General features: G+C 38.3%; 1 protein-coding gene across 1 annotated transcript in view; it reads left to right on the top strand.

Annotated features, from left to right (window-relative positions):
- cntfr (ciliary neurotrophic factor receptor) overlaps positions 1–24,425 on the top strand; it is a 251,646-nt gene that overhangs the window by 78,295 nt on the left and 148,926 nt on the right. The window contains exon 3 of the mRNA XM_085279172.1: positions 10,104–10,173. Within this exon, the coding sequence (XP_085135298.1) occupies positions 10,104–10,173 (70 nt within the window). The remainder of the gene's footprint in view (positions 1–10,103; positions 10,174–24,425) is intronic.

The raw sequence follows: 24,425 nt of genomic DNA, 5'->3' as shown, positions 1-24,425 counted from the left end.
AGAGACTGGCCTGCATACTGGTCAGTGTAATTATTGCCTATTCCCTATGCAATTATTCCCTGTATAACATCAGCTGGCTTTGGAAGAGGAAAACCTTCAATCACACTAACCCTTAGGAATGTCTACTCTTGAGTGATCTATAAATTATTACTCACATGTCACAAAAGACTTCTGGTTAAACTCTGCATCAGTAAGTTGAGTGTGACTTTATGAGAGCAAAGCTTCGGGTGAATTTAAGTTAGTCGTTACAAATGTTACAACAGTTTTTCTTGGGGCCAATAAGGATGATGAACTGTTAAAAATATAAAAAATCCATAAGAAACAAATACAGTTGAATACATAGGTGCAAATGTGTAATGATATGTAGCTTTGTGTAATTATGAATGGGATTGATACATTTTTTAAAAAGTAAGTAAAATTCTATTGTAGCAGTAAATAATAATAAGAATAGTAAATAATGCCTATAGCTACTTGATCTCTGAAAAATTATTGAATAATGTGCTTTTTTGAAAAAAAAAAAAAGGTAGAAAACAGATTTGAATATACATATTATTGTCTCAAAATCATCTTATTTTTTTATTTTTGTTAAAACAAGATTACTGGGCTTCATTTAATAATCCTGCATAAACTGGAGAAACTTTAAAAAATAATTTCTGACATCCAAGCAGGAATCCAGAGAAGGGGCAGCTTTCCGAAGTGTGTTCATTGCAGTGACAACAGTTTAAAAATAAATAAATAATCTGTGCTCCAGCTGAAATAACTGGGATGCTGAAGTTAATTAAAAAAGAAAAAAAGCAGCAAAAGAGAAGTATGGAATCAAAGATGAAAGGAAAAAAGGCTAACAGAATATATAACAAAAAGAAAGCTGATTGCAGACAAGTAGCATGGCATTTGAGATGAGAAACTCACTGCAATGAAGGGAAAAAAAACAAACTTACTTCTGTGGGACAGTGTCAGAAAGTTATTATTGCGGAATTACATATATGTGTGTGAAGTATTCGTATGCATGATTTAGGCACAGACCCGTGCACACTACTGGTAAATGAGACCCGTCATTAGTAAAGGTTATTCTTGAAGATGTCACTTTGACTGTTTTTGAAGACACATTTCCCAGAAGGTTAAGGAATCACACACCCTTTCAACATAAACCAGGACAGACCTGGATATATAGTCATGTAAAAAAAAACATAAAGAGTTTCCTGTGAAGTATCCAGTAGATTGTAGAACCAACTTTAAGTAATTGTTTCAGTGTGACTTTTTCAGTCTCTCACATCATTGTAGATGAACTGGTCCAGTCTTCATTACAACATTGCTTCAGTACATTGAGGTTTGTGGGAATTTGTTTATATGACTATCTTAAGGTGCTACCACAGCTTTTCAGTTGGGTCGAGGTCTGGACTTTGATCGACCATTGCAACACCTTGATTCTTTACTTTTTCCAATTTTGCTTGACAGTTGGTATTTGTCCTGATATGCTGCATTTGCTTTTCATCAAATGTGATGATGTGCATTGTGGGCACTTTGGTCTCATCTGTCTAAAGGACATTGTTTCAGAAGACTGGGTTCAGATGCAATTTTGCAAACTTAAACCCTGTTCCTATGTTGGTAACCCTCAACCTTTACAAACAAGTCAAGCTTGTTCAGTCTTTTTTTTAATTGCGCTGACATAAACTTTAACATTTGACAAGCAAATCAGGTCCTGTAGAGTCTGAAAAGTAGCCGTTGGATTTTTTTGGCAGCTTCTATGAGTACTATGAGTACTCTGACCTTTTGGTGAATATGCTGGGGCATCCTTTCCTGGAAAGATTGTGCTAACACTACCTGAATGCTCCAGACCAGCAAACTGTCAAAACTTCTGCTTTTATAAAGGTTGTCACACTTGCTAAAGATTAGTTAATCTAATTCACTGAAAATAGTGCACCTGGCTGCTACTTACCCTTTTTCAGAGGACTGCTATAGTCCTGTAAAAACTTTCTTAGTTACATGACTAAATCTTCCCCATCTAAATGTGTATGTGTATATGTGTGTGTGTGTATATATATATATATATATATATATATATATATATATATATATATATATATATATATATACACACACACACATACATATATATTGGCTGAAACATCTGCACATCTTTTGTTAGAGTTCACTAAGTTGCATCATATAACAGCTTGGCATAACAGCAATGACCAGTTACAGTTCTGTCATTCAAGCAATTAGAAAGTGACTTTTGCTTTTTATTTCCTGTGTGTGTGGTTTTCACCCAGTTGTGCAAGGCCTCAGCCCTGGTTCTGATTAACTCTCTGTAAAAACACCTCTGTTCAGAACATCACAGCCCATACATAACACTCTCCCTTTGTCACACACACACACACACACACACACACACACACACACACACACACACACACACACACACACACACACACACACACACACACACACACACCGCTCTTACACATGCTGCACAGCTCCTGGAAGCTCCCAGTTCGCAAAGGGGAGAACACACCCACTATCGGAAGCCTGATAGAATTTAAGAAAGCTGGGACACACATCTGCACACACACACGCGCACACACACATAGTGCTCTGTTTTCTTAGCTTTGATACACTTATAGAGTTCAAAGGTGAGAGGGCTGAAGGTAACTGTGTGTTTTTTCAGAGCTTATAACCACCTAAAATCCACTTGTACACACACAAGGAGGTCCAGATGGCTGGGTGGAGGCAAAAACAGACATACACATGCATACAAAACGCATAACACACCTCAAATATCTGTTACCTGACATAAATAGGGTGAGTCCTATTCATGCATCCAAGTTCTAGATTTGTTTGGACTGTTTGGGTTTTTTTAATTTTGTTTTTCCTTTCTGTTAATGAGTTAGACTTCAATGTTTAATCTCCGGCTGTTAATAACATTTCACAAATAATATTCTGAGGATTAAAAACAGCAGCTCGTGCCTCTGTGTTGGTAAGTGTGCAGCTTTTGGCTGTTTCTAAAACACTAACTCACATCAGACAGTCCAGCTTAGTGACGGGAGATCACCACCACAGCAGCACCAGCACCAGCAGGACACATGATACATAGTAACTGACGTGTTCAGGTCCTCTAAATCTCAGCCAGCTGAGAGCAGTCACATGTGATCAATTGCTAAATTTATCACTTAGACCTAAATGCTGTCATCCACATGCACAAGGAACTGCATGCGTGCGCTTGCGTGTGATTGTGGGCTCAACCCCTGCTACCTCTTGAGACACGATTGACGGTATCTTTAGTGAGCAATTATAGCCAGAGCGACTGTGAAAAAGGTCACAGTCATCCAGCTATCAACACTTTGCACCAAATGCCAACTGTGTGTGTATGCATGTGTGTACACTGTAGCCAAAATGGCAGCAGACACACTATCAGGATAAACATCTCCCACCCCGCCATACCCAGTGATTGTAGATAATCTGCAGCAACTCTGCATGATTGATGAGAGAATTAGTGTTGCCAAGCAAAGCAATGCATTATGGGAATGAAGAACTTGTATTACTGTATAGGGAGCAGGGAATTAAAAACTACAGTGGTGATGGTTATGTGTGATTTTGTGTTTGAGTGTAAGTGTGTGCCACTAATAGGTGATGTGCAAGAAACTCTATCTATCTATCTATTAGGGGTGCAACGATACTCGTATCGATATTGAACCGTTCATACAGTGGTTTCGGTTCGGTACGCATATGTATCGAACAATACAAAATTTTTAATTTATTTTATCAACTTTCCTTCTGACGATGCTGTCTGTGTTGAGCACTCAGTGGACAGTGCAGCCTAGGCGGAGTAGTCGAACGCAGATTCACTGAGCGCAGGGCAAGCTAGCGAGACAGAAGTTAAGTGCTTGTTGCAACATGGAAAATTGAACCTCCCCCACCCTCATTCAGATCTGGCATTTGGAACTATTTTGGTTTTCATGTGACGTATGACCCTGAAGGTAAGCGCGTCATGGACAAAAGTAAAACAGTATGTCGGATGTGCCACGCAATGCTCAGTTACATTGGTGGGAACTAGTGCGTTAGCGCAGTTTGCTCGTTAACGTGTTGACGCCGTGCAGCCCCACGCATGGGGCGATCCGTGGTAGCTCATTAACGTCATTTCAACGAGATTAATACTGACAGCACTAGTGGGAACACAACGAATATGACTGCACATTTACTCCGACAGCAAGCACGCATGCTACAAATGTTACCAGAGTCATTTAGACAGCCGTTAGCACATGATTCTCCTTATGGGGACCTGATATGTTTAATATGCTGCTGAGAATATAGCCCAGAAGAAGCGTATAGTATAGTTTTTATTTTGGAAAGAGCCATTTCTCTGTAATAATTCTCTTTTCCAAAGATGAGTGATTTCTCGATCAGATTTTTCTTTCATTATTTTTTTGTTTCAGCAACATTAAATTTAAAAACTGTACTTTTGAGTTAAAATATATATTTATAATTTTAATAAATGACAAATTAAAAAGGCATGAACAGTTTTTTTGTATCGAAAAAATATCGAACTGTGACACCAAAGTATCGGACCGAACCTTGAATTTTGTGTATTGTTACACCCCATCTATCTATCTATCTATCTATCTATCTATCTATCTATCTATCTACCTACCTACCTACCTACCTACCTACCTACCTACCTACCTACCTACCTACCTGAGAGCTCTGAAATTAGAAAAATAAGAATAAAAAACTACACACTGCAGTAATTTTTTTGTAAACAGAAAGACAGCATCAGGTGGTGCTATGCTTTTTCATTGAAGTTTCTTTTTCCTGCAGTGCACTAGTCACAAATTTGGGAGTAGAGAGGTTTTATCAACTAATTGTTGCTTAAAACAATTTGTTGACTTTTGTCACCCTTTGGAGAAAATTCCAATTAGCAACATAAACCCTGCTGCCCCAAAATTGATTCACATGCCATGTGGCTGCTTTTTTATTTTTAAAGGAACAGAAAATATATATTTATATATATTTTAATATACATACTTTCCTTATTTTTGAGCCGGAGAGATCATTCACAAATTTTATCTATGTCCCCTTGGAGGAAAAAAAAACTATAATAAAATAAAAACTCTGCTTTTCTATCGTTGCTCCAAGGTAGGACAAATTATCAAAAGTAAGTCATATTATACATTAAATGGCAGATAGAGCAAGGGTTGTATTTCTGAAGAAAGGATTCTTTTAAAGTACAAGTGTACCTCCTGGATATGATGCCTTGCTTTAGAGTTTCAAGGTTTTACTTTATACGAATATCCAATTATCTGGAGATGTTCAACTTTCTCCTTGTCATTGTCAAATTCTCCTTCTGGATCTCCTGCCATCATTTACAGTTTATTATGGTTGCATGTATCTTTTTAAATTGCTTGGATTTAAAGAGACTAGTACTCTTGCAGGCCTTATATTCTAGCTGCAAGAGAAGGGTGGTGTGACTGACTGTCTTGTACACTCTTTCTTCTATATTACGCAGCCTTTCCTGTTTATCTGAGCAGCTTATTCCTCCAGATGGTGAGTTGTGTTACTGTGAGTTAGTATATAATGGCAGCAGGGAAGGTAAGGTATGATTTCATAGACATTTAACATGCTCTGTGGTGCCAGACATGCTGGTTTCAGCATCCGACCTTTAGCTAGGTCCCAGCTGGATAATGTGCCACTGTCTCAGCATCATATATTCTTTAACTGCCCGTAGATCCATAAATCTCAATGCACTACATACCCTGCAGGAATCACTGAATAAAGATGGGTAGCTATAACCATTTAAAGTTAAATCATTTGTTTTGGGTTTATGTTGTCAAGTGAATGGGCCTCATTTTCCCACATGGTGGATATCACCCAAGAAGAACAAACTATTTACAGACAGCAGGGAACCGTCATCTTTTGTTAGGTTTCCTTATACGGTTGATAGCTTTACTCTTTTCCCTTGGACTTATATGTTACTCAGGGGGATGCTGTTTTTTCTTTTAATTTGATTCAATTTTGTTGTATTGAACAGCAGACACATTTGCAATAAGGTATTTCTGACAGCTTGCTGACAGGAGGAATTTGGACACTTTATTTTTGAAAGACAAAAAACAATATAGCATCTATACTTCAGTCAGCGTTTGGTTTATTAAGTTTGAATTCAAATTAATGGGCATGGAGAAGCACGCCTTACTGACTGAAGATGCTGCTGTGAAGGGATCACAAAGTTCTAAGAGGACCATTTCAGTTACAAGACGCCTTACTGTAGCTTTCGGCCAGCCACAGTAGGTTGAATTCTGACATTTTTGGACCAGAGTAACAAAAATACTAATACTAATACTACTAATAATGTATGTGTATTTCTTTAACAGAAGGATGCCTTCTATCTCCACTTACACAAAAACCTAGCCTGCCTAGTGTATTTCCCTCCTGGCTTTCCAATTTAAATGCAAATGTTCCCAAATCGGACTCCACAAAGGCGCAGAGGCAAAATCATTTGACGCAGATGAATTATATATTTTAATTAAGCAGCCAAAAGAATCACGCCTATTCAGCCCTTTCCCCTCCAATAAGAAATGAATAAATAAATATGGAATAAGAATGGAAAACGGAGGGTATAAATGGGTGAGTCAGGGTAAGTAGGAATGGAGAAATGAAGGCATGAGAGTTTGTACCGAGTTTGCGTGATTGCAGCTCTAACCGCCCGTGGGTTGTCATTATGTGAACGATCTGAAGCTGTCAGATTTCAAAACTGTATTGTTTTCTGATAGACGGGCTAAATACCCCCACGGTTTCAAGCATAGACACACATATTGGAGCATTTGAACCCACATAGTCTTAAATGCATGCAAACATCCAGGCACACAAACGTCATTTGGATTTTGATGAGCAAACCAGCACTTAGAAAATGAAGAGCAGAGATAGGGATTGTGATAATGTGACAGGGGATGCAATTTTAATTTCACCCCCTGTCATTCTCCTCAATATCTGTTCAGATGAAATACATATGAGCTGCCAATCACTCATATATACTAACAGAAACTCCAGTGCAGGGGCACAAACACACAATCTCTCAATCATATCTTTGCATGCAAACTTTCAGTCACTATTTTAATCTTTGGCGCGCACGCACGCACACACACACACACACACACACACACACACACACACGCACAAACGTACATAACCAAAAATGCAAAGTTGATACTGTTAAGTAAAAAATTGTAGTGCAACGCAGCATTCAACAGGTGACTCAACAGAAGGTTGTCAAAATCTTAAAACCAAACATGCAGCCATCACAGTTAAAATGAAAATAACTATACAGACTTTCTTCCATTTTTACTGTACCGTTTAAGCAGTCTCAGCTCAGCTGTGTAAAGACAAGAAAATCCCCCAAAATACGTAGTTGGAGCAATTAAAACTGGTACGATGATGGCTAAATAGCAAACTGAGTGTGCATTGTTTGCATTTTTGCCACAGGGGTTGGTATACTCTTTGAGAGTTGTCCCATTAAAATTGTTTCACAATATAATATATTTCTATATAAAAGAACATCATTAAAAATTGCAACAAAGTAAAGGAAAAAAATGCATTTTGAATTCCATGTATTTAAAGACATAAGTGGATTGATTGCCGTAAGTGCAAATCTGATATTTCCTTCAAGAAAAATCACATTTTGTCCTTTTTATTGTGATTTTATATTATTCCCCTTAATTTCTCAGTAGTGTGGTCCGAAATACAGTTTTCTACCAGTCTTCACTAGTTATTGTGTTACTATGGATATTTGTTAGCAACGGATATGCTTGGGCCATCTGGGCAATAGGAGTTGGGGGTGATGCGGGGCGTGGCAGCAGAATTTATAACTGCATCATTGGTTTTATCTCTCACACTGTGCATAGCCTCTGTCTAGGTAACAAACCACAAGAACAACAACACCTGTGCAAACATCTAATTCGGAGCGCTAATACTTGCAGCTCTCTGCCAATCACAGAGCAGTGTAAGATTTCTGCTTGCATAGCTATGCTACTCAGCTATAGATTTGTCATCCACTCTTTTTCTTTTTTTTTTTGTTCTAAAACATTATGAACAACAAGTACTTCTAGCCCCATGTCACTAAATTAGCAACTGTCAGCTGAGCTGAAGCGTGATGATTACTTCTTTGGGACTGATGTCAGGCACCCAAGCTAACATGGTATACATTTTTCATACAGAGAGGGGAAAATAGCTACCTACTAAATTGAATGGTTGTCTGAATACTCAGTTATTTGTGTCCCAGCTTTAGTTTGGTCATTCATAAAAGAAAATAAAAAAACATTCCCTAGAGTTTTCAGTGTCTGATTGTTTTAGTGTGATTGTAAAAGCTTTTCCATGTTCTTGATAATAACTCTGCAGTAGTTGCAGATGTATTTTCCCGTTTGTGAGATGCTTAAACATGGAGTAGTGGTGTTCATGTTCAACCCTAACAAAGAGAGACAAGACAAGTGAAGGGTATGATATAAGGAGGGAGAAGAAGAGATGCATACTGAAAAGAGAGAAGACCGAGTGATTTAGGAGAGGGAAAAAAGGGATTGAAGTAAAGAAGCAGAAAAGAGAATCAAGTAAAGGGAAGAAAGAAGAGCTGAAGCCAAACAAAGAGGAAGATGTAATGGGATATGACACAGGTTTTTAACAGCTGGAGTCTCGCATCAAAAGAACAAGGAAATTCACTTTCCTTTCTCTGCCTCTATTTGGAGTGCTTACTGTGTTCTTCTCATGCAGACACACACACCTTACTCACCACAGGTCTCAGCAGCAAGCGGACCCTTAGACAACCCCTGTCTGTATGATAGCCAAGTATTTCTCCTCACATAACAGAGGAAAGGAGACAGAGAAACAGCCCAGGCACCGGAGAGTAGATGGAGAGTGAAGAGAGAGGCCACTTTTTAATGAGAGGATCTAGGTTCAAGCCCCATTGTTGGCAAGGCTCCACCAAGCTCAACTTTTCTTGTACAAGATTGTGCATTCGTAGAAGCTGCTGCGGGGTAGCTCTGTTGTAGCTGACCCTGGCCTCTGACCTTGCAACTTTCTGCAGATGAGGGGGCACTAGCATCTCATCAGCGGACAAATGATCATATAATGGAACCTTCGCAAATAAGTTGGTAAAAACAAATGTAGACATTATAAAGGGGAGTCACTCATAGTACTTGTAGAATGACACCATGCATACCGTAACCCCTGAGTTGACCTAGCAGAAAGAAAAACCATACTTGAATCTGGCAACATGACTTATTGCCTGAGATCTACTCGATTGATCAAACCACTGTGGTTTGCAAAAAAGACCTTGCACAACTACCCCTAAAATCCTACATTGTTCTTTTTAGAGGAGCTCGCTACCTTAGCCAGCTGCTGTAAAATAACCATAACTCCCCTTTTATAACCACAATTTGTCATTTTTACAATGTTTTTGCAAGAATGAACAAAACCTATTTATTTTAAGAGAGCACTGAGACTGTTATTTTGGGAACAGAAAATGCATGAAACTTAAGACCAAAGCATTGAAAGTATTAGAAAGCAAAAGATGTGTGCAACTTAAAACCTCTTTCATCTCACCTCACTTTCAACTGGTAAAACTAAAGTACGTAAGACGAAGGGGTGCTCGTGAATTATTGTTGTTTTAGACGAGAGCTGTGCGTTTGTTTATGGTGTGCTATACCTTTAAGAGCTGCTGGCCATAGCCCATCCCAGAGAGGATGGACCCATTAGACTGATGAACACAACGAGAGACAGAAGGAGAGAGATGCACATGAAGAAAAAGAGAGTAAGGTTACACAGTGAAAATGATATCAGCAGATGAGAGGAGTAAAGAAAGGAAATAAAGGAGTGGGAAAGAAACAGGAGGACACGAAAAAAAAAAAAAACCCAAAACCACTTCAGCAACAGCAATACTGAAGGGAGATAGACACTGAGAGAGACAGAGAGAAGAGAGGAAGCAGCTATCTCTCCATCTCTTACATCTCTTACATTGTAGGCGTCTATGGGTCTGTCAGTCAATCAGGACGACAGGCGGACACACTCACTAGCCGGCTCTTTGGCTCTTGCACGCACTGATAACTTTGCTGTGTATGTGTCTACAGATGGCAAACCTTGTGACATCGTTGTGCTGTGTAGTTCTGGCTGCAGTGGTGGTAGCCTATCCTCGCAATGGTGAGTATGCATTTCCTTTTCTTGATTTGCTCCTCCATTTCTGTTCTAAGGCCTGCTCTGCCTCTCCTTTATGCTCAGAAAGTTTGACAGTTTTTCTTCTTCTCCCTGTTAACTTTACTGTCTTCTACACCCTCGGCTCCCTGCATTGTTTCTATTTCTCTGCTCATGAAGTCGTTTTAAAGATTGCAGTATGTTTATGGATTTGAGCTGTGTGTCATTTGGCCACTCGGTCTGAGGTCAAAGGTGCAACAGTCTAAGACAAATGAACCTTTGAGAGAAAGCTTATCAAATCATCTTGTTACCCCATGTTATGTGGTGCTATGTGGTGCTAAGGCTTACTCAGAAACAAATGTTGGTTCAACAAAGTAGGTAGCCAGCTCAACTGATGATCATGAGCACTCGTGCACTGAAGTTGTGAGGGAGAAAGGGAAATTGGAAAGTAGATAATGCAGTGACTGCTCTTTTGAGACTTCACCCAAGATTCAGGACTGTAAATTAGACCATGTGTTTAAATGGGTGGGTGGGTGTGTGCATGCACATGTTTGTGTGTGTGTGTGTTTAAAGGAAGTAAACGAGTCACTTCAATTCTAGAGAAGAGTGGCATTGCCTTATTAGCCAATGAGATTGGACTGTTTAACTCAGATGACCCAGAGAAAGAGTCTAAGGAAGTCAATGACGCACATCACTCTGTCACGAGGGTCTCTTATACACACACATACACATATACACACACACACACACACACAAGCAGAGCAGACATGGCAGATTTATATATAAATCTGCGAAGTAGAAAAATGGAAGCTTCTCAGGGTAAAATGAAGGAAGAAAAAAGTAAGAGGAAGACATCAAAACTACAGAAAGCAAACACAAGGAGATCTATGGAGAAAAATAACAGTGAATGCTTGTTTTCTTGCTTATCTTCTTCACTTAATATGTTTTAAGGATGTTTTTCAGTGGAAAATGTGGCTGTATTTTAGAAATCATGCTTTTCCACTTAAATTTCAGCAAGAAAAGTAATTACAGAATATGTGAAAACAAATGGCATACAGGAAAAGCACACATGAAAAGAGGAAGAAATTAGTAACAAATAGTTCTGCCTAGGGGAGAAAAAAACTTCTGTCCATTTGTGGGTGTATGTTAGCACTCTAGTGCTTGTGGATTGTCTGTTTTTTGTGCTCCATAGCTCGACAATCTTATACTGTGTAACACACAAATGCCTATATGGTCTGTGTAAACGAATCACAACACATATCCGTAACCAAGTAACAAAAGCGGTAGGATGATGAGTAATATCAAAATTTGCACTCCACATTCTATCTCAATACATGTCATACACACACACACACACACACACACACACACACACACACACACACACACACACACACACACAGAAACACATCTGGTTGTATTGCAAAGTGCCTTGTTGCTCTGACAAATTGCCAGAAAGTTTGACTGACAGGATTCCCTGGGGTATGCCTTTCTTGGCAGTGAGAGTGAAGCACATACGTGCACTGTGACACACACACACGCACACACACACACACATATATATATACGTAGTCAGTATTAAGGGATGGAGAGGGAATGAACTTGCTTGGTCTGACTCAGTTTGCACAAAAAGCACATGCAGAGGAAGGCTCAAACTGTGTTTGTGTGTACTTGTGTGTAAGTATGTTTGTGTGACATGGAGTGTATAGGAAATCCATTTGAGACTTCCTAATTAATGACAGCAGTGCATGCTGAACAAAGACAATAAGAAACAGTGGTAGAAAGCATCTACAGACTGAGTCAATCAAATAGTTACAAGCTTCACATTTACAGAAGTTGCTCTTGTCTGGAAGACAGGATAGAGGATGGCGCGCGATGAGACTAAGAGACAGATGAGGAGGGATGAAACAAACAAGAACTCTCTTGAGAAGTAAAGAGAGAAAATGGCCTTAAATGGAAGACTGCTGTAAGACTACTATATCTAACCCACAAAAAGAAAACACTTTGGGATTAATCAGCTCTCTCTAATATTAATTAGGGAAGCTGTTATTATCCTTTTGTGCCAAGTATGTGTTGGCTGTATTTTACGATTTTATTCAAATATTCATTAAAATATATTTTAAAAAGAGCAGAACATTGTGATCATTGTGATTATGAATTCAGCAATAATCAGCATAAGTGGTTACGATGGGACTAAAGAATATCTTGAGATATTTTAGAGCAGCTGGTGTTCTCAATCACGAACAAAGTGCACAAGGGAGAAATAAAAGAAATGCGTAAAATCTGTTTTGCCTCCTATTTATACTGGAACAAAGCGTATTCTTTTAATGAAATGTGCAATAAATCTATTTACTGCTATTTACTTAATAATCAAAAGAGAATGGCTGGTCATAGGGTGCATTCATTTTTTTAGCAACAAGTCCTCACCTCAAGTAATTACAGTTGCTCTGATGTGGAGGACAGTACATAAATTGGCCATTTAGCTATTTATTGAAAAAAGAAAACAACACTTGAAAGGAAACTCAGACAATAGAAATGGTATTCTCCCAATAAAACAGGTTCTTTCGTGGCACTTTTCTACTTTACTTGAACACTTAAAACATTCTATACAACATGCCTCATTCACCCATTTATACAAGCACTTTTTTCTACACTTAAGTGCTTTCTGTCTAACGTTCACACAAATGCACACTCCAATGGACCCAAAGGACAGCAACTCGGGGTTCAGTAATTTACCCAGAGCATGCAGGCTGGAGCAGCCAGGGATGGAAACGCCAACCTTCCGACCTGCTCTACCTCCTGAGCTACATCCACACCAAAATATACAATGAACAGAATAAATGACCGAAAGGTCAGAGAAAGTTGTATCAGTTAAGGTTCCTTGAATGTGATATTTGATTTTATATTTGATTGCTTGTGAAAATGGACAAGGAGATGGATAGAGGGGGGACAGGAATGATAACGGATGGAGCCAAGAATATGTTTGGGGAAAAAGCATTAGAGAATACATTTCTACAAAGAGAAAGAGAGATATAAAATTATCATTATTGTATTTCCAGATTATTATATTTCAGTAGTGATACAGTCACTTACATTATATAAAAAAATGAATCCGCCTATATGATTGATCACGTATGAGTTCAAAAACCTCTTTCTAGCTCTGTTTTTTATCTTTCGTTGTGTTCTCTCATTCCCTCTTCATCCTGTTCTCTGCGTCTTTCTCTCCGTCTTGTTTTATTCCTGAGATATACCAGAGAGTCCCTAGTCAAAGCAATACCATTACATTAATGGGGTGCCTCAAACAGTAAATACTGAGAACAAGCACAATGAGAATACAAATTAACTGCACAAGAACACTCAATGGAGAGCGGAAGGAGTAGAACAAAACAAGTGAAGAAAATTAAACATGGAGTGAGGAAAATGAGGCGTAATTGAGATCATTTTGAGATTGCATACATTTCAGCTGAATTTTCCTCTTATTTTTTTATGACAGAAATAGTGCAGCTACATCTGCTCCTCCACCTTATCTCTGTGTATGCGACTAGTGTAGGAGAGAGAGAGTGAGAGTAAATGTGGTGACATCATGCTGTTGACTGAGAGGGCAAGTTATTTATGGGAGTCCATATCCTGATTGAGAGACGAACATTTCCACTCATAATCATCCCCTCCATCTCTCCCCCTCCCTCAGTGTCTTTATGTCTCTCTGTTTCCCCCTCCATCCTCCTCTCTCCCCAACTCAATACTTCATCCTCTTTCTCTAATTCAGTCTTCACTTCATCCACACTTACCAGCCTTATGGTTTATTTTATTTATTTATTTTATTTTTTTAATTTTGCCATCCTTCTCCTCCTGTTCAGTCCCTCTAATACTTTACATTATTCCATCCCTTTGCTCTAGATACTTTTTTGCTTTCACATCATTGCTTTCTCCACTAACTCCGTAATCCATCCGACAAGTGATCAACAGCAGATTTATCACCCGTGACATCACTAAAGGTTTTTGTGCGCTTCATCTCTGGCCTTTGCTGAGTCTCTGTACCTTACCCTCCACCTGACTGCTATGGATTGAAAAAAGAGAGAGGAAGATAGAGAGACTCGTGAAACAGAAAGTGATACAACTGGGTCAAAGTAGGAGAGAGAGAAAAAGAGAGCAGGAAAGTAAGAGGTTAACTCCTGCACTAATTCCATGGTATTACAGCTGTCAAAGCTGTATCTATTTCTTGAGCTTTCGACACGCGCTGCCATGGCTTTCCAACATGCCTGGGCGTATACTTTGCTAAACTGCAGCCTTATTTATCCATACTCTTTTGAATACATCATGATAAATGCTGAAATTAAATCAATCCTGGCATTTTTCACCATTTATCATGCAAGGCTGCCAAGTCTAATTTAATTCATGTGCAGATGCTCATCTAGACATACGTAATTAGCTTTAATAGCTGCAGCACTCCAAAAGCAAGATTTCAGACTGAAATACAGTATACATATACCTGGGTGCTTTTTAATGCTTGTATCTCCTACTAATCCAGTACAGTCTGTCTATATCACTGTGTATTTTCATAAATTAAGATCCAAACGGGTGATTAAAAGGACTTTTTTTTTTTTTTTACCAAAGATTTTTATTTTTTTAACTCACTTATAGGGCAAATGCTGCAGTTTCTGGTTGGGAATGTAGGATCTTCTGCAGGATGACTTCTTATTAAAATCTGACATGCAAACTAACTTTATTATAACTGATCATGTATATTTGCATAAAGCTCGACAAATGTGCTGTAAGACAAGTTGATTGAAATCACACAAACAAAAAAAGTCATAGGTTTTTAAGCCAAAGAAATGAGAGAGGTTTAAAACAAGTTCCATTCTAGTGAAAAGCTGTCATGGCAGCAGCAATGTTTTTGTTGGTAATTCTAAAAGTCTTGAGCACACGTTTAGAATTACCAGAGACAACTCATTTGGAGCAATTATTCATGGAATCTCGCTGCTTTCTAATGTGTTATCAGAGAAAATAGACAGCTGCTGTAAATTATAGGTGATGCTGGTGTAGTGTGTCTGTCTGCTTGCCTGGCTGTCTTGTATGTTTAAGCCACGTATGTGCAGAAGAAACCTCAAGTGCACTCATTATTGTGAGTAGCACTCAAAGTAATCAGTGGTCCTTATTTGGCACATTGCTTGTATTAAATTCAAGATGGAGCTCAACCAATTGATTGACTGACTGGATTGGCAGATGGATTACAGTCTGACTGACTGGCATACAGGCAAAGTGAAGTAGCCTAATTTGATCATGATTTTGAAACACAAAAACAAATGTTGCCAAAAGAATACAATGAAGGATAAAAGTAACATAAAAAAAAGAAGAAAAGAAACTGGTCAATAGCCAAAACAGTCCTGAGCTAAATGTAGTGAAATGTTTTTGTTTCACTGAAAATGTTTGGGTTAATACAACTTAAAGTAATGAAGTTGTTGATATGCTCTGTTATTCCCAACATGCTACTAGGTCATGTTTGAGACCAAAAGTTCTTAAATGAAACCATAAATGACTAAAATACATTTTAGCAATAATGTATCAAATGGGCTCGGTACTGATTTTCAGATGGCTACTCTTATCTAAAGTATTTATCCATTTTTGATTAAATTGGTTTTGTATGAATTGGAACATCAAATATGACAGGCAATTTTCAAATTTCAAATGATATGATATTATTTCTCTCTGACCTTGGATTAGACCTTTCAAGTAACAGGGAATCCTGAACATATATTAAATTATCCCTTTCATTTATTATCTTCTGCTTATCCGATTTAAGGATCGCTGGCCCGTGAAGCCTATGGCCATCTAACATAGGACAAGTGGCGGGGTACACTCTGGACAGGTCACCAACCTGTTGCAGGACCAACACAGAGGGACAGTGCAGCCAATTTAGAATCACAGCAATTGCCTTAACCCTCTCCAGGCAGACGTTGCAGATTTGCAACAGTTAAGAACTAACAACCTGATTACCCCACATACATATTTTATGAGGTTTTTTTTGCTCAGAAGTACCACTGCAGGACTTGGTTGTGCATTAGCAACAAAAAACTTAATTTGGGCCTGAGAGGGTTAATAAAGTTTGAGGGTTTTTTTTAAATTATTATTTTAGTTGAGGTAGGATCTGTTTAGATTCACATCCAACTCCTGAAGAAAACAGGGCATTTCTTTCTCTAACAAATTACTTTGTTCTTGTAAAGTTATTCAATGATTTATATGTGTTAGGAGCTGAAATAAGGAAATATAGATATCTTGTCAGGCTAAAACTTGAAATAAATACTGGAAGACAACTACAATATAAAGAGAAACAAAATGATCAGTTTTCAGTTAAATCTTTGTCATATCATAAGTTCACTTCAGCTGGAAAATACAAAATCTGAGATAGGAAAAACAAATATCTGTAGAATCCATTAATGTTCACTACTAAATATTCTATAATTTGTCCACTATAGATTTCGGATTCCCGACTGCCTGATACAATCTGTCTGGTAATGGCCCATTTCCAACCAATCACTGTTTTATGCCAAGATATGGAATCTCAGAATCTCGCTATCTGAGTCGAAGTGTTTGTTTGTGTGCTATCGGACTTAGTGTGTGTCTATGTGTATTGTCCCATCTAACTCTTAACTCTTAACTCATTAATCTTTTAGCAGGCATTCCCAGTAAGCCTTTGATCAAAGCTTGACTGGGAATCCCAGTAAAGTCATCACTCTTTGATGGCTGCTTCCCAAAACTCTGAAGCAGTTAAATAACATGCACATTTTATCTTTCAGTTTTCCACCCAAAATGTATAAATGAATTTGAAAACTAGATCTGTAAGCCTTAATGGAGCACAGTAGGGAAGTTCCTGAAAACTGGCACTGACTGGCAGCAGTGCAGTTGAAGGTCCTTATGGTTCAAATAGTCATAAAATAAATATTGTATCGATGGTTTTCCATAAAACTTTGAGGTTTAGTCTGTAATGCATTTTCATAATAATAAACCCATTTTAGAAAATATGTGGCTGACCACCATTTTTTTGCCATATTTTTTGTTAATTCTCATAAACTTGTAGTAACATATTAACAAATTGTTAAAATAGTCTTAGCAGATGTTGCTATATTACCCAGAAACCTCTGAAATTACAGTTGATAGAATGTAGAAGTAGAACCCCTAAATCTCAGTTGAGTTCGTCTGATATGGCCCTTTAGAAGTGAAAATAAACACTATATGTGAGAGCCGCACCAGAACTCAAATGAGCAGCAAGTTTTCTTCACTGCATCTTCTCACGACCTTGCTTTATGTCTTTTTTTCTTTTACCTCTCCACCTCTCTTAGAATTACTTTCATTAACAACATTGAACATACAAAGACAACTTCCCTGATCTCTGACATTCAACTCCTGAAAGTGGAAGTTGCAGAGGTACTTTTTTCAGCCTTTTTCTCTCTCTTCATCTCTGCTTGTATATCTCTGTTTCAAACACAGTCTCAAGATGAAAGTGGAGGAGAAAGTGCAGGTGAAGCTGCCCTTGAGCAGCATTATATTGCACTAGCCAGCATGTACACTCATGCCAGGCTTTACCCAATTCTTTAAAGGAATAATATGAATATGCTGATGTGTGCGTTGGCTAATGTGAGTCATTAGCAGAAGTGCAGTCTAATGAGGCTTACAGCAGGTCACAGTTAACCAGTGTTTAATGACAAATAAATAGTGAATGGATTGATGTGATTGCTTTAGGGTCAGACAGCATTCAGCATTTTAGACTTATAACAGTATATTTCTGCTATTGAGCATCTATGGTATGTGCACACAGAGCTTCAGATATGCTAGTGTGTGAGTGTGTCCGTGTATGTGTTTCTACTTACTAAGAGACTAACTGCTGGTAATCCTATCCGGAAGTTTTCAGTTATTGCTTCACTGACCTGAAACCAAAATGTGAGTGAGAATTTGTGTGTATGTATATATGTGTGTGTGTGTGTGTGTGTGTGTGTGTGTGTGTGTGTGTGTGTGTGTGTTAACACACATTAGTCGTCTGGTGTGCAGGTGCTTCTCTTTATGTCCGTATTAATGTATATAACTGATTCAAAATACACTAAAGTGTGTTTGAATAAGTGCATGCTCTGCAGTGCTTGTGATTACAGGGAGTGCAGAATTGTTAGGCAAGTTGTATTTTTGAGGAATAATTTTATTATTGAACAACAACCATGTTCTCAATGAACCCAAAAAACTCATTAATATCAAAGCTGAATGTTTTTGGAAGTAGTTTTTAGTTTGTTTTTAGTTTTAGCTATTTTAGGGGGATATCTGTGTGTGCAGGTGACTATTACTGTGCATAATTATTAGGCAACTTAACAAAAAACAAATATATACCCATTTCAATTATTTATTTTTACCAGTGAAACCAATATAACATCTCCACATTCACAAATATACATTTCTGACATTCAAAAACAAAAGAAAAACAAATCAGCGACCAATATAGCCACCTTTCTTTGCAAGGACACTCAAAAGCCTGCCATCCATGGATTCTGTCAGTGTTTTGATCTGTTCACCATCAACATTGCGTGCAGCAGCAACCACAGCCTCCCAGACACTGTTCAGAGAGGTGTACTGTTTTCCCTCCTTGTAAATCTCACATTTGATGATGGACCACAGGTTCTCAATGGGGTTCAGATCAGGTGAACAAGGAGGCCATGTCATTAGTTTTTCTTCTTTTATACCCTTTCTTGCCAGCCACGCTGTGGAGTACTTGGACGCGTGTGATGGAGCATTGTCCTGCATGAAAATCATGTTTTTCTTGAAGGATGCAGACTTCTTCCTGTACCACTGCTTGAAGAAGGTGTCTTCCAGAAACTGGCAGTAGGACTGGGAGTTGAGCTTGACTCCATCCTCAACCCGAAAAGGCCCCACAAGCTCATCTCTGATGATACCAGCCCAAACCAGTACTCCACCTCCACCTTGCTGGCGTCTGAGTCGGACTGGAGCTCTCTGCCCTTTACCAATCCAGCCACGGGCCCATCCATCTGGCCCATCAAGACTCACTCTCATTTCATCAGTCCATAAAACCTTAGAAAAATCAGTCTTGAGATATTTCTTGGCCCAGTCTTGACGTTTCAGCTTGTGTGTCTTGTTCAGTGGTGGTCGTCTTTCAGCCTTTCTTACCTTGGCCATGTCTCTGAGTATTGCACATCTTGTGCTTTTGGGCACTCCAGTGATGTTGCAGCTCTGAAATATGGCCAAACTGGTGGCAAGTGGCATCTTGGCAGCTGCACGCTTGACTTTTCTCAGTTCATGGGCAGTTATTTTGCGCCTTGGTTTTTCCACACGCTTCTTGTGACCCTGTTGACTATTTTGAATGAAACGCTTGATTGTTCGATGATCACGCTTCAGAAGCTTTGCAATTTTGAGACTGCTGCATCCCTCTGCAAGATATCTCACTATTTTTGACTTTTCTGAGCCTGTCAAGTCCTTCTTTTGACCCATTTTGCCAAAGGAAAGGACGTTGCCTATTAATTATGCACACCTGATATAGGGTGTTGATGTCATTAGACCACACCCCTTCTCATTACAGAGATGCACATCACCTAATATGCTTAATTGGTAGTAGGCTTTCGAGCCTATACAGCTTGGAGTAAGACAACATGCATGAAGAGGATGATGTGGACAAAATACTCATTTGCCTAATAATTCTGCACTCCCTGTATGTGTGCCGACAGTATAGACTGCAGTGTATGTGACCCTGTCTTGGCTGTGGTCACTATAAAGACTTGTATAATTTACCACTACCCTGCTGTGCAGCAAATGACCACCTGTGTCTGTGTGCAATCAAAAGATTAGGTCAGGAAAAGCAAGCAGAAGTAAAATTAGAGGTTGACTCAGGATTGAGTCTTTGGGAGGTTAGGAATTTTAAGTTTCAATTTATTGACTTTACTTAAGAGGATGTAGTGGTTCTGACATACTGTGATGTGCACTGCTTCCAGAGTGTGCCATTTAATGTGCCATGCAAACAGAAACCTAAGCACTTTTGCCTTCCATACTGTATATCATGCCGTAAAAGGCCTCATGAATATACATAGTTGTACATTTTATTTATTTTTGTTTATACTTAATTTATGGCATTCTTTTTCTTCCACAGTACAGTTCATCTTAAATGTAATTCAATAGCTCCTTTCTTATTAAATGTAGAATGCTGCGTATCATCTAGACTGTTTATTTTACAAATAGAAAAAAATGCAGCTTTTTTCTTTTCTATGCACTCTGCTTTATGACTCCAGTTCAATGTATTGTAAAAAGAAAAAAAAAGACAGATAAAGGCATAAAAACATTATCTGTCTTTTTTTCCACCTTATAAGGTGGACAATAGCTAGTTTTTCTTTTGCCGACAAAGTAAGAATAAAAGGTTCTACAATTGTGGCATTTGAAAGAGGACACTAACAGAATTGATTAAAAATAAAAGAGCTAGCTGTAATTTCAAAGAAATCAACTTAACAAATCAATTTATTTTAGTCATTTAAAAGAAGCATTTCATTCGTAGATGAACAGAATGTCCCCTACATTGAATCGAGTGACCATTTGCAAGATAGATTTTCTGTTTCCAAAGCCACTTTGTTGATTCTAACCCATTAAATCTCAAGTTGTGTTTTGCTGTGCCATTAAAATCACTGAGCCCCCACTAGTTCCCCCAGTTCCTCCTGATAGACTGTTCAATAAGTTAATGTTGCCAGGAACCTAATGTAATTCCTGCTAGTATGAGCTGAGTTTTGGCTAATGTTGCTTTGCAATAAAACTTTGTTCCAAGACATTGGAACTGAATCACAAGAGCCTTAAAAGGGGTCTTGGGCCCTCAATGGTGCAACAGTTCTAAATATACACATTTAATTTGATCTATTGCGGACAGAAAGACCTTCAGTGTGATGCATTGGGGGGAGAAAGTGGCAGAGTGACAGAGGGAAAAGATTACCATTTATAACACTGAACTTCAGTTTAATTTAATTCAGCTCAACTTTATTGTCATTGCTCTGAACTTAAACCATTCCCCTTCGCTCAAATACACAAAGAAACAAGAAAACAAAAAACAAAATTCTGAGTGCAGTGAACAAGCAATGAAAACTGAGCAATCAGTCAAGGCGGAAACTACAAAAGAAGGCAAAACAATAGAAAAAAAGAAAGAAAGAAAATCAGCCGAACTGCATTTAATGTTTATATAACCAATCAAATTTTGTCAAAAAAACTGAAAACCCCCCCCCCCCCAGTAAATTAATTTTATATTATTAATTTTCTTAAACCCCCTTGTTATAATGACCTTTCACAGTTTTGTCAGTAAAAACTTAACTGTTTTTAAAAATTGTATCTGGAGTGAATTCTATCTGTGATTGCTTTGAGGTTATTTTCCATGTGGAAAAGATTTTATTTTATTGTTGCAAGGAATGAAAAAAGGCTCGTCATGTCCTGTCACTTTGAGCTTGTGTCTCTGTCACTTTGTATTTCCTTAGAAAACTTTTTTTAAAGGGAAAGTCAAGATGTATACCAGAGATGTAAGCCAATACCTGTGTATCAAAAAAAGAAAGAAAGAAAACAGCAATGACTGAAGTTTACAAAAGCTAAAAAAAACCAAAAAAAGACACCACAACATTTCTGAAAGAATTGGTTGTCCTTGTAGCGGAAAGGGAAGTGAAGCTCAGAGTAAGTGTGTGCATATTTGTGTGGATGTGCATTCTCAAGAGACTGTGTGTGTGTGTGTGTGTGTGTGTGTGTGTGTGTGTGTGTGTGTGTGTGTGTGTTTGCTTGCATGTGCATGCATGTGTGTTTATATTTATTGCCCATGACATTGTGCAAGGACAGTCCTATCTCTCTTGGCGGTAGTATGATTTCCTGTGGTGGAATGGATTCATACGGAAAACCATTCGCTCTCCAAACCCTGAAACTGTATTGTCTGGGGACAATAGGCTCCCTCCATTCCTTTCAAATTCAAATTCCCAAAGCTTTCTTGTCCATCATACTGACAAAACACCGTCGACAGCTCAGAGATACCGAAAGTCCAGAGAGACTTAAAGGCTTGTGGCGGAGAAATTGTGTCGTCACACATAAGATAACGTTTTCATCCACAGGAAACCATACTAACTACATAACATTTTGTTTGTGAGAATTAATTAGTGTTTGGGCTTTTTTCACTCGGTACAAACCACTTGGGAACCTTTGAGTCACAGCATGAGGGATATTTGCATTGCAGAGTAGCCTTGCGTTAGATTGCAAATTTGTAGACTGTGGAGGTCATTTCAAGCAGGACATATTTTAGTCGCCGTCTTTGTTTTGTGACAACAAAAAATGTTCTAATACGGTATGTGTTGAAACAAAATATTAAATAACAAAGATCCTCATGAGGAACAAACTGCTCTGCATGGAGGGAAAAGTGAAATTGAATCTGCAGAGTGGTTTACGGCTTCATATTACATTTCAGTAGACTTGAACAATGCAAGTGTGTTGCAAAACAGTTTATTCTATTATTAATAAATAACAGGCCACCTCTGTACAATAGCCATACACCCTTGAGCAAAACACAGAACCACAGCCTGCTCTGTCACTGTCAGAGATGCAACTATGCTGCTGCTCTGGGACATGGTATAATCTACTAAGGCTAACAGGTCATTATGGAGTGTAATGTCCTGTCATAGCCTAAGTGACCAGTCATTGGATTTCATTTAGACACCAGTAATAGGATAATATCATCTCTGGATAAAGTGCCATGAATTTTTCACCAGAGCAAACTGTGTGGGTGATGCTGATTAAGAGCAGGGCGTGTCTGTTTAAAAATACTTAAATTCAGATGTCATGAAATAAAGTGATACAAATAAATAATACATAAAAAGGAAAACAACTGGGGGCACAGAAACACAACGCAGCTATCTTCCTTCTATCCCCTCGAATCCATTTCTCAATTCTTGTGCATAATAAGGCATTACATAACTTGAGACATGACGCTATAATATCTGCCCACTGGCAATCACATTAATGGGGACTCATAAAGGTGGCAGCATTAAAGCAGTGCAACAGTTCTCCAAATCCATGGTTGAGTGGGGCCACAGTCCTGTTCAAATCTTTTCTTTTCTTTTTTTGTTTTTTGTTTTGTTTCTTCATCTCTCTTCTTAAAAACATATCAACAGCTCTAAATGGCATAATAACAAGACATATTTGTCAGAGCATTATAATGTTAAAGGGCTACATAGATTTATCTGGCTTCTCTAATTTAGAAGTAAACATAAGCTATTCATGGATATCTCTGTGTAAAATGAAGTATCAAAGTATCAAAAACGGTCTAATTCCAAGAGTTGGCAAAATATTCACTGCTGCTCATATTTCAAAATTATTGTTAATTTAATCAGTAATGAGATCATGAAGGCATACTTCCAAAACGCAGGCACCTTCAAACATACCTTCCTCCGCAGCATCACATGGCTAACCATACTGTATTGACCAGAGCTATCTACACACACAGAAGTCCCCCTGCTCCAACACAAACACACACACACACACACACACACACACACACACAGTTCAGGTAATCTAGTAACGGCAGTATTGAGCTTTTGGTTGAACTTGTGCTCTCTAACCTTTTCCCACATATTGTGCATTGGCACCCACGCACACACACACACACTATAGAAACATCTTCATGTCAACACACACACATATGAGTTAGTTCTGTTTGTGTCTATAGTTCCTTTTTAATGGAAGCTACAATCAGTCTATATCCAAGGACCAGCAGGTCCCTGAGGTCATGTGACCAGGGCTTGCTTGCTGTCCAGCACACGAGGCTGAAAACAAAAGGCGACAAAGCTTTTGGAACTGTGGCCCCCAGATTGTGGAACTCTCTCCCTTTGAGCCTGAGATCTGTGGACTCAGTGGTCACTTTTAAAAAACAGCTAAAAACCCATCTTTTTAAACTTGCTTTTAGTTGATTTTTATTTTTAGGTTTTAGCTTCTGTGAAGCACTTTGTGATTTTTATCTTGAAAGGTGCTATATAAATAAAGTTTTACTTACTTACTTACTTACAAATTGAAGCAATTAGTGTTCACATAGAGCAGCTCATGCACTCATTGTTTTTACAGACATTTCCTGTTAAATTCATAAAAACAAAACAGCAAGCACTCTTTGGCCACTGTGGCTAAAATTACCAAACCTTTCTGTCAAATTTATGTCATGTTTTATGACACGTGTAACACCTGCCTCTTATTATTTAGAAATTTGAATGTTTATTTCTCTT

The sequence above is a fragment of the Mchenga conophoros genome, linkage group LG7 (assembly GCF_057382185.1).
Source record: "Mchenga conophoros isolate Kocher_MC1m ecotype Shallow Benthic linkage group LG7, M_conophoros_male_GT1.1, whole genome shotgun sequence".
In the NCBI taxonomy this organism is placed as follows: Eukaryota; Metazoa; Chordata; class Actinopteri; order Cichliformes; family Cichlidae; genus Mchenga; species Mchenga conophoros.
The sequence above is the reverse complement of the archived record's forward strand: the minus strand, read 5'-3'. Positions and strand labels throughout refer to the sequence as shown.